The 15,986-nt window shown below is 33.9% G+C and overlaps 1 protein-coding gene across 1 annotated transcript in view; it reads left to right on the top strand.

The window, feature by feature from the left end:
* Positions 1 to 15,986, top strand: part of LOC129080411 (cytochrome P450 20A1) — a 64,522-nt gene that overhangs the window by 26,632 nt on the left and 21,904 nt on the right. The window contains exons 5-8 of the mRNA XM_054585817.1: positions 3,086 to 3,253; positions 9,708 to 9,786; positions 12,902 to 13,017; positions 13,836 to 13,890. Coding sequence (XP_054441792.1) covers positions 3,086 to 3,253; positions 9,708 to 9,786; positions 12,902 to 13,017; positions 13,836 to 13,890 — 418 coding nt within the window. The remainder of the gene's footprint in view (positions 1 to 3,085; positions 3,254 to 9,707; positions 9,787 to 12,901; positions 13,018 to 13,835; positions 13,891 to 15,986) is intronic.

Raw genomic sequence — 15,986 nt, 5'->3', positions numbered from 1 at the left:
TGACTTACCCAGTCCTTTTATTAGTCTACCCTAGGTTTTACTTCCTACATTTATGGAAATACCTACCAGATGTGAAACTTAGTCTTCTTGGCTTTTTTGGAGCATGTGCCCAGCCCTTGGACATGTACATGGCTTTCTTAATTCCCTGGTATGTGGAGGAGCTTTAAAGAGCTCTTATGCTCACATTTATCTCTTCTCCCAACCTCTTCCTTTCTGTGCTTCTTGGTCTGTTTATTGTTTGTCCTAAGTGCTTCTTGCCCAACTCTTTTGGCCAATACCCATGACTTCGGACATTTTTGGCAGAAACCACTCAGGAATCCGTCCTAGCTCTGGGAATGCTCAGAGTTGAACAAAATAAAGGGAAGCCATTGCACAAGTCCTTGATGGGAGCTGCCAAACAGATTGAGACTCACAACCATAATTCTTTGAGAATAAGGTCTGTATCGCTTCCTATTAACAGGTACCAGGAGTATGGGCTACTGTTCTCAGAGCTGCTGCCTATCTGAGGTGTGAGGAATGGTAGACCAGTTGTTTAAAATGCCACAGTACTTCCTTACCACAGAGCAGCTTCTTTCTTCACCATGCCTTCCCCTTGTTGTAAGTTTTTGATTGTATTCCAGAGTTTTTAAAAATTGATTTTGACACTTTTTGCCAGCTCATTTCTTACTTTTGGCGAGGGATAGAATCTTGAGATTCTTTCCTCCTCTATTTTCAGTGATGATTTTGGTGACTAGTGGTGATGGAGCTCTTACTAGTGCTTCAGAGATATCAGGTGTCTTTTTTGTCTGCAGTGCTGTTGGCTTTTGGCTACCACACTACTGAGCTGGAGAGAGAAGGGAGATGTAAATAACCTTAAAGGTAAACATCAAAATATCACAGTCCACACTGCCTCATTGAAGTTCAGTTGTTTTTGTTCGATAGACACTTCTCAGTGGGTACTGGGTTTTGGTTAATTGCCAAAGTGTTAAAGTGGTTGATTTTAGTTGTTTAATCGTTTTACAAGTATTTTTATTGTTTTAGAGGGAGAATAAGATCACCAAGCTCCTAACTCCACCATTCTGGAAGTCATCCTCTCTTTTGGAACATACTGAAAGAGAATAGTAATGGGATATATAACGATACAATAAATTTTCAAAATTGATGATGGCATATTTCTGGAACAAAATAAACAGTGTCCAGAAACAGTCTCAAATTCATATGGGAATTCAGTGTATGATGAGTGGCATTTCAAATTGGTGGGAAAATGACATGAACTTAATGGTGAGACAACAATGTAACCATTTGTAAAAACTAAATGAACACTAAACAAATCAATAGACTGTGCACTTTCCACCCAAGTAAATTCTACTTTAAGTGAAAGGATCAAGGTAAAGGCTCAACTTTGACATGTGGTACTAGTCATAAACCCAAACAAATGGGTCAACACAAAGGCTGTAAGTCATGAAGCTGTTGCTTTGTCACATGGGTTTGGCCTGATAATTTAGCATTAGACATTCAGGAGTAGATTGAGTTATGAAGAAGGTAAGTTCTGACAGTTGAGTGTCTAAGTGGATGAACAATGACCCCCAGTTGAGCTTCCCACCTTTGCACAAAGCTGAGATGCTTTCAAGTTACCTACTTTTCCTAGAGTTGTTTTGAGGTAAAAATCCCATTTTTACTAAGAAAAATAATGTTTTGTAAAGCAAATGAACTGTGATGTTGAAAAAGGAAGTCTTATATGAGTTTATCTTACATCTATTAATGTTTTATTATTTTTTTACAAGAAAGCTTTCTCCCCAGCATTTGCCTTTCCAATGGGAACTTCTGTCTTTACTGATATGTCATATTTATATGGGCTCTTCTATATTCACCTAGAAATAGCATGGTTTGTTTCTAAAATCTTTTTTTACTTTTTAGTATAAGGAAGCTATGTGATCTCAATGGTAATAGAACTACTGAATTCTAACTTTTTAAAGGATGTGGAATTATTTTGTTAGTAATATGAAAGTTATTTTTAATTATATAGTTATGTTCTATTTTAATTATTATTTTTCTGTTTTCTTTACACTTCATCTAAGTCTCAAAGAGTTCTTTTAAAGTATATTACCAAAAAATAAAATATAAAATATATTACCTGGCTCAATTCATTAATCTCAATACTATGGAATCGTGAAGGCTTTGCTTTTTCTTCTTCCATGAACAGTGGTATATTCTGTATAGTTCACTTTAAGTAGGTGTAAACCGATGTCGTGCGTATCTTTTCATTTTGAATATTTATCTGTTTCTCAGAAAATTGATTTTAATCCTTTATACTGTGATAAAATTTTCATGGAGATGATATAGGAAAAGAGCTTAAATTTGAGTTCCTAAGCATGAAAGGAGCTTTATATCTATTACCTCATAAAATCCTCACCACCTTTTGTGAAATGCATATAATTATCCCAGTCACAGTAACTATGCAAGGTAGGAGATGTTGTTCCTATTGAACTGTTGAGACATCTGAACACTGGAAAAATAAAGCAAATTGCTCAAAGTCACATTACTTCTAATTGAGAGCCAGAAATAAAACCAAGATTTTTCTGATTCCAAAGCTTTGATCTTTTTCTTACATATTGTTTTTATTTCACAAGAGATTTAATAAATGCTTGAATAAAGGAATGGCAAAGAGATTCTGAGAGTTTTCTGTTACTGGAGCATGTCTAGGACTTTTACATATTCATGTATTTATTGATTGTTTACTATATCACAGATACTCTGTGGTGAACCTTTACTATTTTTAATTAGATACTAAGATTTTAGTTTAATTTTCATTAGTTTTAAGGTGTTACCAGCCTTTGAACTTTTAAATTATATATTTTGTTGTTGTGATGGTGGTGATGGTTCTATTTTGTTTTGCAAATCAACTCTTTGACAGAATCTGAATCTAGAACACTGAACATGTAATTTTAGGTGGAGCCAGTGTTAGCCTGATGTAGTAACTAATCACCTGAATGCTTACTTGATTAGAATTGAGCTATGTACTCTGTGAAATGAATCTACTTGGTGAATTTTTCTACGATTTGCAAGAGGAAACAATAAATCATTGTGGTTTTCTGTTCTCTTTCAGCTTTCAGAAGAATTATTAGATAAATGGCTCACCTACCCGGAGTCCCAGCATGTACCCCTTTGCCACCATATGCTTGGTTTTGCTATGAAGTCTGTTACACAGATGGTATTGGGTAGTACATTTGAAGATGATCAGGAAGTCATTCGCTTCCAGAAGAATCATGGCACAGTAAGTCTCGGGACAAATTTAAATTATTCTTTCATCAAATTAGATAGTTAAATAATGTAGATTTTATATCTCAAGAATAAGGTTTAAGATTCTATAGTATAGAATTTCCTTATTTTGGGCTAAAAACAACAGTGCAAACAAAGATAATTAGGTTTTTAAAAAATTTTAAGAATTAATTTTTGCCTGCAATTAGTTTTTGAAATTTAAAAATTAGCTAACTAAAGAAATTTTCTTTTAATACTTACCAAGTATAATAAAGTAATACTGAATTCTAGAATAAAGGGAAAAACTGTATTTAATAAAACTAGACTATGTCCTATATAGAAAGAAGTTAAGGCCCATGAGCATTAAAGTGTAATGAGATGAATATGATTTGAAGAAAGGCTAATTCACTTTAAAATTGATTTAGTGTTTGCCCTTTCTAGGTCCGCATATGGAATTGATTTTTCTCTATTTTTTTTAAAAATACTTTTTTAATTAAAGTGTAGCTGACATACAATATTATATTAGTGTTCATACAACATAGTGATTCAACGTTTATATATTTGCAGGGGTGTCCAACCTGAGGCCCGCGATGGCTATGAATGTGGCCCAACACAAAATCATAAATTTACTTAAAATGTTACGAGATTTTTTTGTTTTCATTAGTGTTTGTGTATTTAATGTGTGGCCCAAGACAACTCTTCCAGTGTGGCCCAGAGATGCCAAAAGGTTGGACACCCCTGCCAGAGTGATCACCACAATGAGTCTAGTAACCTTGTCATTGTGCAAAGTTATTATGATATTATTGACATGCTCTCTGTGCTGTACACTACATCCCTGTGGCATATTTATTTTATAATAGAAGTTAGTACCTCTTAATTTACCCTCACCTTTTTCATCCATCCTCCCACCCACTTCTCTGGCAGCCATCAGTTTGTCTTCTGTATCTATGGGTCTGTTTTGGTCTGTTTTGCTTATTTGTTTGTTTTGCTTATTTTTTAGATCCTACATGTAAGTGAAATCATGTATTTGTTTTTCTCTCTCTGACCTATTTTACTTAGCAAAATACCCTCTAGAGGTCCATTCATGTTTTGGCAAATTTGTTTTTATTACTGAGTAGTATTCCATTGTATACCTATACTACATCTTTTTTATTTATTCATCTACTGATAGACACTCAGGTTGCTTCCATACCTTAGCTATTGTAAATAATGCTACAGTGAACTTAGAAGTCCATGAAGTCCATGTATCTTTTTTTTTTTAATTTATTGATTTTAGAAAAAGAGAAAAAAGGACAAAGGGAAAGAGACAGGGAGGGAGAGAGAGACGGAGAAACATCGATTTTGTTGTTCTACTTACTTATTCTACTTATTTATTCATTCATGGTTGATTCTTGTATGTGCCCTGACTGGGGATCAAACCTGCAACCTCGGTATGTCAGGACAATGCTCTAAGCAACTGAGGTACCTGGTTAGGGCCCATATATCTTTACAAATTTTCTCATTTTCTCATTCTCTTGTTCTCTTTTTCTTCAGATAAATACAGGTTATATGGCAACTCTATTTTTTGATTTTGAGGACTCTCCATCCTGTTTTCTATAGTGGCTGCACCAATTTACAATCTTACCAACAGTGCGCAAGGGTTCCCTTTTCTCCATATCCTTGCCAACACTTTGTTATTTGTTGACTTTTTGATAATAGCCATTCTGACGGGAATGAGGTGGTATGCTGTGGTTTTGATTTACATTTTCCTGATGATTAATGATGTTGAGCATCTTTTCATATATCTGGTGGCCATCTGTATGACATTCTTCACCGAACTAGAAGAAATAGTCTCTTTTATCAATCTCAATATTAAATTAATTTATTTGGTTCAAGTTATACTTAGGTCATTTACAGCATGTTGGATATGTGAGAGATTATTCCTTATTTTTTTTCAAATCTCTAAAACTGATGAAGTAATTAAGGTAATGTGTTTAAAACAATTATTGCTAATGACACCTTGTCACTATTTAGTGTTGCACTTTTTGATTAAAATTGTTTTATTACTTGTGTTTGAAGATTAAAAAATACGCTTTTTTTTACACGAAACCTTCCAGAGCATAAGAATAGAAGTGGGAAAATTGCTCTAAATTCCACTTTCTAGATAGAGTAAACTGTGTGTACCCAGGCAAAATAAATTAGTTAAGGAATTCCTAAAATGTTTTCATATTTTAATGAAGAATGAACTTTTAACTCAGTTGTTTTTGACTGATTTTTTTTAATTGGAGCTATTATTTATTTTTCTTAAAATTTGTTTCTTTTATTGATTCTAGAGAGAGGGGAAGGGAGGGAGAAAGAGAGAGAAACATTGATGTGAGAGAGAAACATCAATCAATTGCCTCTTGCATGCACCCATTCAGGGGACTGTACCTGCAACACAGGCATGTGCCTTGACAAGGAATCAAACTTGTGACCTTTCAATTTGCAGGGCGACTCCCAGCCAACTGAGTCACACCAGCCAGGGCTGTCCGATTTTTTTCACGATGACTAGAGAGTACTTTTAAAAAGAGACCTCCGCTATTATTTCTAGGATTTTCTTCTAACCCATTCTCCATGTTTTTGTGCTGGCATAATTTCAAAGTAGAAATAATTTCAAATTTACTGAAGTTGCAGCTAGTACAAGGAACTCCAATGTGTTGTTTATCAAGGTTCATCAGTCGTTTACATTTTGCCGTATTTGTGATTGTCTCTGTCTGTCCATCTGCCTGCCTATCTATCTATCTATCTATCGATCGATCTATCTGTCTGTCTATCTCTCCCCCCCTTACTAGAACCATTTTAGTGTTGAGTAGACATTTTGCTTCTTTTTTCCTAAATACTTTAGGTTGGATTTCCTAAAGACAAGGATATTCTCTTATATAGAGAAAACATAGTTTTCAAACTTGGGAATTTAACGTTCATAGTGTACAATACTGTTATCCACTGCCCATATTCAAATTTCTTTACTTTTAGTGGTCATACCTCTTTCATGTTAAATAGTTCCTCATATTTTTCTTTGGTTCTTGACCTTGACATTTTTTAAAAATACAGGCCTATTATTTCGTTGAATGTTCCTCAGTTTGAATTTGAGCAGATTCAAATAATATATTTTTAGAAGGAAACTGGTATTTTTAAACATTACTAGAAGTTGTCAAAGGAAAGTTTTGAGACTATAAACGTGAATTGAAATCCTTCCTCAAATGATCTTTTAATGTCTGAGAGACATTAAAAGGGGTTTATGTCACAAGGAATAACAACCAATTTGTGAGTGCAGAGGTGATAACAGCTGCATCATGACTGCTCCTTAGCTGACGGCAGGTGGGAGATGTCATCAGTTGTAAGATGTATACCAATTTCATAGATGGTAAGGTGTGAAAAAATGTACACTTCACATTCGGTTGCATACTGTGTTTCTCCAAACACATTGTCCCAGTTATTTTCTTACCAACATAAGTGTGCTCTTTCTTTGCACTTTGGACATTTAGAATTATTGGTCTTTTAAATATTTGTCTACCTGATCATTCAAAAATTATATTTCATGCTTAAAATTTATAATTATTGTTTGTGAGGTTAAACATTGTTTAATATTTTTGTTGAAAACTTGTATTTCTTTTGTGGGATGACTTTTCATATACTTTGCCCATATTCCTACTGATATGTTTCTATTTCTTACTAATCTGCAAGAACTATTTGTTCTTTTCTTAGTTTTCTTTTGCTTTTACTTTTATTTATAGTGTTTTTTAAAAAGTCTTTATTTTTTAAATCATTTTTAGGTTTATAATAAAATTGAGAGGAAGGTATAGCGATTTCCCATATACCCTTTGGTTCTCCACTTGCATAGTCTCCCCCATTACCAACACCACTGACCAGAATTTTGCATTTTTTGCCACAATGAACCTATATTGACACATCATAATCACCTCAAGTTTACCTAAGGATTTATGCTCAGTGTTGTATGTGAATGGGTTTAGACATATATAATAATTACACTTATCCATTATTATGTCATGAGGAGTATTTCCATTTACTTAAAAATCCTCTGTGCTCTGCCTCTTCATCTTTCCACTCCTCTCCTGACTCCTGGCAACCACTAATCTTTTTATTGTATCCATATTTTTGCCTTTTCCAGAGTGTCCACAGTTCTGCCTTTTTTCCAGAAGGTCATATAGTTGGAATTATAGAGCATGTAGCCTTTTCAGATTGACCTGTTTCACTTAGAAATAAGCATTTAGTCTTCCTCCTTGTTTGTCATGGTTTCATAGCTCATTTCTTTTAGCCTTGAATAGTGCTCCATTGCCTGGATATACCACAGTTTATCCATTTACCTTCTAAAGGACATTTTGGTGTTTACAAGTTTTGGCACTCATGAAAAACTGCTACAAGCATGTAGCAGTTTGTGTGGACATGTTTCCAGCTCCTTTGGGTAAATACTAAAGGTTGGGATTGCTGGATTATATAGGAAGAGTATGTTTAGTTTTATAACTAACTGTTTTTGAGGATTCTATTGATATATTCTGTAGCTCAGAAATTGTTTTTAAGCTGTGACCAGTATACTGGTAAATCTAGCAAAGGGATTCTTCACTTCTGTTACAGTGTTTTTGAACTCTAGCATTTCTTTTCAGTTCTCTCTTAGGATTTCCATCTCTCTGCTTACATTGCCTTTTCTTGCATGCTGTATACTTCATCCTTTACCTGAGGCTCTTTTAGAGCCGTTAGGATATTACCTTTGGAGCCCTTAGCATAGTAATCGTAGTTATTTTAAATTCCTGCTCTAATAATTCCAACATCTCTGCCAGAACCATATGGTTCTGATGCTTCAAATTGTGGCATCACAGATATGTGACTCTATTTGTTCAAATTGTGTTTTTGCTTTTTATAATATTTTTTGGTAGCTAGACATGATGTACTGGGTAAAAGACACTGGTGTAAATAGGACTTTGGTGAGGTGTGGGGAAAAGGGAAGCATTCCATAGTTCTGTAATTAGTTCTTACTTAGTCATTTAGTGAGCCTGTTCCTCTTTGCTGTGAACTTCAGAAGTGTTTTTCAGTTCTTTCTCCCCCGTTAGGTGGAACAGGATGGCCAGAGTGGGCTGGAGTTTGGTACTCCCTTTCTCCCACGTGGAAGCTTAGATCTGACTGGAGTTGGATATTTCCTTTCCCCAGGTCAGTTAGGCTCTCGATAATACCCCAGTAGGTTAGGCAAAGTAGCTTGGTAAGAGGATAGGCCTTATGAGGATCAATGGAGTGCTCTGGCTTATTTCAGATTTGGTTCTTTATTTATTCCCCCTGCTGGGAGCCCAAGGAGGTTTCACCAGCATTTACTGGGGAACCTGGTCAAGCTTCCAGGTAAATCTCACAATATTTTGGAGGTCACCATGACTGGGTCTCCCTGGAGATTTTAACTCTGAATTGTGTTTATTAAACCTCAAGTAATTTATTAATTACAGTTCAGGTATTCCTACCTTTGCACTGGTTTCTGAGGTGGTTTCTCCTTGTTGAGTCTGTGTTGTAAGATGTGACTCCCTGTTTTCACTTGTATCTCCAATCTTGGGGGCTTCACTTTGCCCTGGATCTTCCTGTGTCTTAGGGATCCAAGAAGAGTTGTTATTTTTCAGTCTGTTCAGCTTTTTGTTGTTGGGATGGAGTAACTAGATGAATTTAACTTATTCATTATAAATTTTTGCTGTGTTTTCTGTATTATGCTTGGAAAACTCCTTTCTTACTTTAAGGGTATTCCTAATGTAAAAACTTACTATATATCCTTATAATGCTTTTAATAGTTTAATTTTTTTTACATTTAAATAATCCGTAAGGTATGTCTTTGTAAGGTTATAGTTGAGTACTCTTAACTCTAGTAGTTTTTTTAAATATTTAGCATTGATTAATAAGTGGTATATTCCCTTAAGTTCTTTAAAAACTTTTGAATTATAAAAAAGTTAATTTTTTTAGGGGCAAGTTACCTAATTTTGAAATAATTGGAATCCTGTTATATTGTTTAGTGTCTCCAAATTTTAGACTAATTTTTAACCTTTTTCTAGAACTCAGTTTTATTACTGAGTGAAGTAAATTACCGGTGAAGTAAAAGTTGGAATTCCCAGTGAATTCCCTCTGAATTTTATTTATCCACTGGTTGGTTCCATTATAATAAAAAATTGAGAATTGACTCTACTGCTATGTTCTTTTCCTCCCCATTCCTGCACCTTTTAAAGAAAAGGGACTTTTGACGTTTCAATTATAATTAGTTTGAAAGTGTCTAGACTGAAATTGTTAAAATATATTTGCTCTATTTTCAGAGACTGTGGAGTAGATGATTATTGTAGCTCATTTGAAAGGGAGAACTTAATTATCAGTTTGGTTAGTCAGATAGAAGTTTCTCAATTATTAGCTTAGATTGCTTGGTATTATTTAGAAAAACTCCTTCTTAGATACTAGGTATGCTTTCCTATTTTCAGGTTTGGTCTGAGATTGGAAAAGGCTTTCTAGATGGATCACTTGATAAAAGTACGACTCGGAAAAAACAATATGAAGATGGTAAGTTTTGCCACTCTTAATTTTTACTAAGGACAGAAAGGTATGTACTCTATTTTAACTCATGTATTTTTTTCTCTCTTTATGTTTTTTTTCATTTCTTATAATGAAAGTTCTTAAACAAAAGATGAAAAAAGCAGTGAATTAGTAAATGAAACTCTAGCAACACTGCAGAATGAGAATGCTGCAGAGTTGGTATAGGCTATAGGATTAATGGAAAGTATAAGGGTACAATACTGGGAAAGCAATTTGATGACCCATGTTAAGAGTCACAAATGATGAATGAAATTCAAGAAGAAAAATATTCCCTGAATATTTCTGTTCCTACTATTTCTGCAAATAGAAAACCAGAAACAATCTAAATGTCCAACAATATAGGAACTGCTAAGTAAATAATATCAACATGATTAAATATTTTGTAGATATTTGTAAAAAGTATAGCAACATAAAACATTCTTACCATCATACCACTGAGTAAAAATTTTCAAAGTTGTTTGGCATTGGTTACAACTTTATAAACTCTACACAGAAAAATAGCAATTTTAATTTAGGGTGGCTTCCCAATTATTCTCCCTCTTTTTATTTATTTTTCTATTTGTCAGTAATTTAATGAGTGTAATGCTTTAATACCTTTATTCTGAGCTACTGCATTTCCTTTCTTTGGAGTAGGCTTGGGTAAATTAAAATACATGAAGTACATTGGAATAATGAATTATTTCCCATATATAATAGTATTGCTTCCCAGGATTCTCTTTCTTAATTATTTCAACAAATAGTTATTGAGGCCCATATGTGTGAGGCACTCTTCTTTGTATGGAAGACAACAATCCCTGTCCTCATGGAGCTTACCATTCTAGTGATTCCCTTGATGTCCAACATAAGTCTAGAAAAGCCAATTTAATTGACACATTTCATGCTATCTGGTTTTTGTTACATTCTGATAATCATTCTGATAATCATTCTGATAATCATTCTGATTATCTTTTTTATTTTTAAGCTTTTATTTATTTATTTTTAGAGAGAGGGGAAATGAGGGAGAAAGAAAGGGAGGAAAACATTGATGTGAGAGAGAAAGATTGATCAGTTGTCTCTTGTATGCTCCCAACCAGGGACCTGGCCCGCAACCCAGGCATGTGCCCTGACTGGGAATTGCACCGGCAACCTTTTGGTTTGCAGGCCGGTGCTCAATCCCCTGAGCCACACCAGCTAGGGCCCATTTTGATTATCTTGAGATTCATTTAGAGTAATTCCCTTAATAACAAATGTATTTCACAAAAATTGGTTCAGTTAATATAAATGAAAATTGGTAATTTATAATCTTTGATTTTAAATAAAGTAGATTATAAAACAAATCAAACACAAACTGTCTTTGTGGCATCACATTCTAGTGGGAAGAGGCAGATGATGATCTAAATAAATAAACTGAATAGTATGTTAAAATATGAAAAGTGCTGTGGAGAAAATTAAATCAGGAGTGGGATACAGTTTTAAATAAGGCCTCACCAAGATTAGGTGACTTTTTGCAAATACTTCCAAGAGATAAGGCCACCATTCCATGCAGAGCATGTGGATATCCTTATGTCCAATGGATGAATATTCCATGTAGAGGAAAAGTAATTGCAAAGTCCTTGAGGTGGGATTCTCCCTGGTGTATTTGAGGTATAACAGGGTATGGCTGGAATAAAGTGAGTCAGAGAGGAATAGGAGATGGGACCAGAAAGACTGTGGAGAGGGACAGATTTTTTTCTGGTTTATAGATCACTGTATGACTAAGTTGTTACTATGAGATAGGAAGTCACTGGAAGGTTTTGAACAGAGCAATGATCTGAGTTAGGTTTTCAAAGGATCACTCTGGCTGCTGTGATAGATCGTAGGTGTCCAGAGCAGAAGTAGGAGGATTACTTATGGAGCCATTACAATGAACCAAGCAAGAGAAATAATGTGATATGGACTAGGTGATAGGCAGCAGAAAATATAGAAAAAATAGGCTAAAATAACTCTGTATTTTGAGGATAGAACCACCAACATTGGCTGACAGATTAGATGTGTGGTATAAGAGAGAATGAGACACCAAGGTTCTAGACCTGAGTAATTGGAAAATAAAGTTTTTGGGAAATAAGATGGGGCAGACCAGGAAGATCTAGCTTTGGGGAGAAAGATTAGGAGTTTAATATTGGATATGTTATGTTTAATATGCTTCAGACTTCCAAGTGGAGATGCTGAGATGGTTATAAGATATATGAGTCTGGAGTTCAGGGGAAAGAGGTCCTGGCTGAAAATAATAAATTGGGGATTGTTAACCACATAGATTGTATTCAAAGCCTTGAGACTGGTAATCACCAATCTAATGAACATAAATAGAAAAAGAGAAAGGGTCCAAACACCAACCCTTCTCTTGGAAACTCTATCATGAAAAAGTTCTAGAGAAGGGAAGGAATCAAAACAGGATACTGCAAATGAACAGGTAGTAATGTGGGAGGAAAGCATGGAATCAGGAGAGTGTGGAATCCTGGAAGCTAAATGAAAAGGTGTTTCCTGGAGAGTTAGTGATCAACATCATCAAATGCTGTGATAGGCCAAGTAAGATGGGGACCGAGAAAAGATTTTTGGGTAATTTTATTGATTGTTGGATATGTTATTTATTCTATATCTTTTAGGCTTCAGAAATTTACTTTTCTGGTTATTTCACATCTGTTTCTGTCCCTAAATGAGTGATGACTGATTTGAGAGAAGAATGAAGTTAAGAGGACAGAATTTAGAAGGAAGGTGGATAATATTAGAGGAGAGGAATACGTTTTTTGAGGCCTCTAAGGTGCTGGCATTGGTCTACTTCTTGACCTGGATGGGGATATTATATGTGTTTGCTTTACAATGGCTTCTTAGACTGTGCAAATATGTCTTATGTACTTTTTTGTACATATGCAAAAGCTAGTAAGAAAAAGGAAAAGTAGATGAGTTTAAACAAATTATTAATTAGCTTTTAAAAAAATTGTTGGTTACTGCTCTTTTACCTTTGAAAATTTTATTCTGCAGTGGTAGCATTGTACAGAAATATTTTAAAAGTTTAATCTTTATATGTGCTTATATTCTAAAATCTTTTTTGTTTTTCTACTCTAAGCCCTTATGCAACTTGAATCTATTTTGAAGAAAATCATAAAAGAACGAAAAGGAAGGAACTTCAGTCAATATATTTTCATTGACTCCTTAGTACAGGGGAACCTTAATGACCAACAGGTAAAATAATTGTTGAATATTTATCAAATAAAAGATAATCACACAGGTATAGAGTGTTTTTTAAATTAATTTAACCCAAAATTCCTCCAAAATTCAGTGGCTTTCTTTTCTTTAATGTACATTATCCATAAACAATGTAAGTATTTAGTCTTATGCTATTTAGCTCCTTGAAGCAGCTGTAAATTATTTAATATTTGGGTAAGCAAATATTGAGCCAGAATTCTCTGATCATAAAGTAAGAGGACTTCTTTAAGTCTTTATTGACTAAGCTGCTCTGCCTGTGTGAGCAGGTGTGGTAGCTTGGTTTGTTCCAGTGTGTGTGTGTTACCTCCAGCACACCATTGTATGGTGTTGTCAGGCAAAGGACAGGAGTAAAACCATTTTTGCCATACCTTTTTATACTAGGATTCCTTAGCCCCATTCCTTAGCCCCATTCGTAGACAGAAGTGGTTTCCGCGTGTGTGTGAGTGCAGAAATTGAATCAGGCTCCAAGGAAAGTGAATGGCGGGCTCTTCTCCACTGTTCCCGAGACTTCATTGCTGCACCAGGCCAAGTCAGAAAGAGAGCACTGAGCCAGTTTGTTTGCAAAAATGTATCATGAGACAGTAATATTATAGATAAATGTTTACCAAAGGAAAAAAGGCAATCTAATACTTAGGTTGGTTTTTACATTATATAGATTTTTTTAAGTGAAACAAAGAAATAATATACTTTTTCCATTTTCTTGACTCTTAATTCTATACTCTAGACTGTTTTAGTAGGGCCTGATACAGGCCACCTTGCATTTCATACTTTCTAAACTTAGTTTTGTTTTCTAGATCCTAGAAGACAGTATGATATTTTCTCTGGCCAGTTGTGTAATAACTGCAAAATGTAAGTATAACTTGATTCCTTCTTGAGATAGAGTATAAACTATACTAAGGTAAAGCTATTCTGAAATAAAGAAAACACAGTTTGTAAGAACTCTATAATTTCTGTTCCCTCTCTTTTTTATTCTTGTTTGAAAGGCTTGATTCACACAAGTACTTTTTTTTAAAAAAAACAAAACAAACCCCAGGTGTTCTATGCCACTTCTGAACATTGCCATAAAATTTTTGACACAGTTTATGGATTGTGAATTCTAGTTAGTGCTTTTTAAAATGAACTGCTGTTGACATTTCTAACCATGCAGTGAGCTTTTCAATTTCTTGCTGAGGCATTTCACTTTGACTCCAATTTGGTCTGCTATTATTAAGGTCTACCAACAGAAGAGATAGGCCACAGAGACCATGATTTAAAAGAACTCTTTTGTTGGTATTGAAAGTGATTTTTATTTAAAAATTTAAAATGTGCGTTATGTTTCTTAGTTTCCTCACTGGTTTTTAGTTGAGCAGAGTTACCATTCATTCACATAGTATTTACAAAAATTTATGTATATCTATAAAAATATGCTAACATAAAATGCTAAAGGAAGTATTAAAACATAAGTTTAAAACTTAAAAAAAATTACGTTCACTTGAAGGATTTTATTTACAATTCTTTCTGTTGAAGTTTTCTTAAAAATGATGACTACAAATGTAAAATTTCCATAAATTTTTCTCATAGAATATTTGACACAGATGTCCAGATATTATAAATTAAATGGAATTTCAGTAAGCGTGTGTCAAATATAATGTATAGAGCTTTTATTTAAAAATGCTTAACTTGTTTTAAAATTTTATTACATTAAAATGTATTCTTGCTGAAGACCTTAAAAAAACCTGAACCAGTTTTGTTCTAAATAACACAAAAGGTAACTGTTTTCAAAGTTGAGTTAATATTTTAATCTTATTTGCTGTTTTTAGGGGGAATTATTAGAGTATTATTATTTCTTTGCATGTGGGTTGGTTATTTTTTGTCATCTCTGAAGTTTTTGAGAGGCAGAATAGGCAGGAAACCTTAATTAAAGTTCCTCCTCCACTGCCTGTTAGCCTTGGACAAGGTACTTACCTCTGCACTTTCTCGTTTTCTAAAATAAGGATTAGCTGTAGATGACCTCCATGGTATCTTCCAACTATAAAATTGTGTCTTGGTTTAGTAGTGTAATTAAAGAATGTTCAGTGGCTTAAAATAACATTTTAAAGCTATCCCCAGTCATACTTTATTTTTAATAGAGTTCTACAAAAGAACCAATGTTTGAGATTATTACGCTTATAGTTATATTAATTTTCAGTGATCATTTGGTCAAGCAGGGTATACAAGTGCCTACTGTACTGAAATCTTTGTGCTCCTTCTTTCACTGTAGTATTCTATACATTACATACATTCTGTATTAGTTTTCATGTCACTTGTTTTTTTCTTTTTTAAACCATTTTTCTTTTTCAATTAAAGTTGAAATACCTTATTGTATCAGTTTCAGGTGTACATCCCAGTGATTAGACATTATGCAACTTAATAAGTGATTGTTTAAATAAATCTCACATCCATCTGATACCATACATAGTTATTAGAATATTATTGACTATATTTCCTATGTGGTACTTTACATCCCTATGACTATTCTGTAACAACCAATTTGTGCTTCTTAATCCCTTCTACTGTTTTATCCATCCTCCAACCCCTCTTCCTTCCAGCAATCATCAAAATGTTCTCAATCTGTGAGTCTGTTTCTATTTGTGTATTTAAGAAAAATTCTTCAGTTCACTCAAAAGCCATCATAAAGAAACATGTAGGAAAAAGCTAAGGACAGGCAGTTAGTCCTCATGCACTGTTTTTGAACTCTAGATGTCAGTAAGTTATCAAAATAATTGAGAACCAAGAAGCTATTGATTTAATAATAATATTTAGTGCAGAAAGTGAATTATATCTTTATGAATATGATAATATGTGAGTTAGGCAAATATTTAAAAAATTTAATTTTGAGACAGATTTATGTCAACCTTATTAGCTCAGGAAAGAGATAATAAGTTGAGGTAGAAATTAGTAAATGTATTTTTAAAAGTAGTTGTCAT

Source organism: Pteronotus mesoamericanus, unplaced genomic scaffold, assembly GCF_021234165.1.
Source record: "Pteronotus mesoamericanus isolate MK-2021 breed Mesoamerican mustached bat unplaced genomic scaffold, CSHL_Meso_final contig_90, whole genome shotgun sequence".
In the NCBI taxonomy this organism is placed as follows: domain Eukaryota; kingdom Metazoa; phylum Chordata; class Mammalia; order Chiroptera; family Mormoopidae; genus Pteronotus; species Pteronotus mesoamericanus.
The sequence above is the reverse complement of the archived record's forward strand: the minus strand, read 5'-3'. Positions and strand labels throughout refer to the sequence as shown.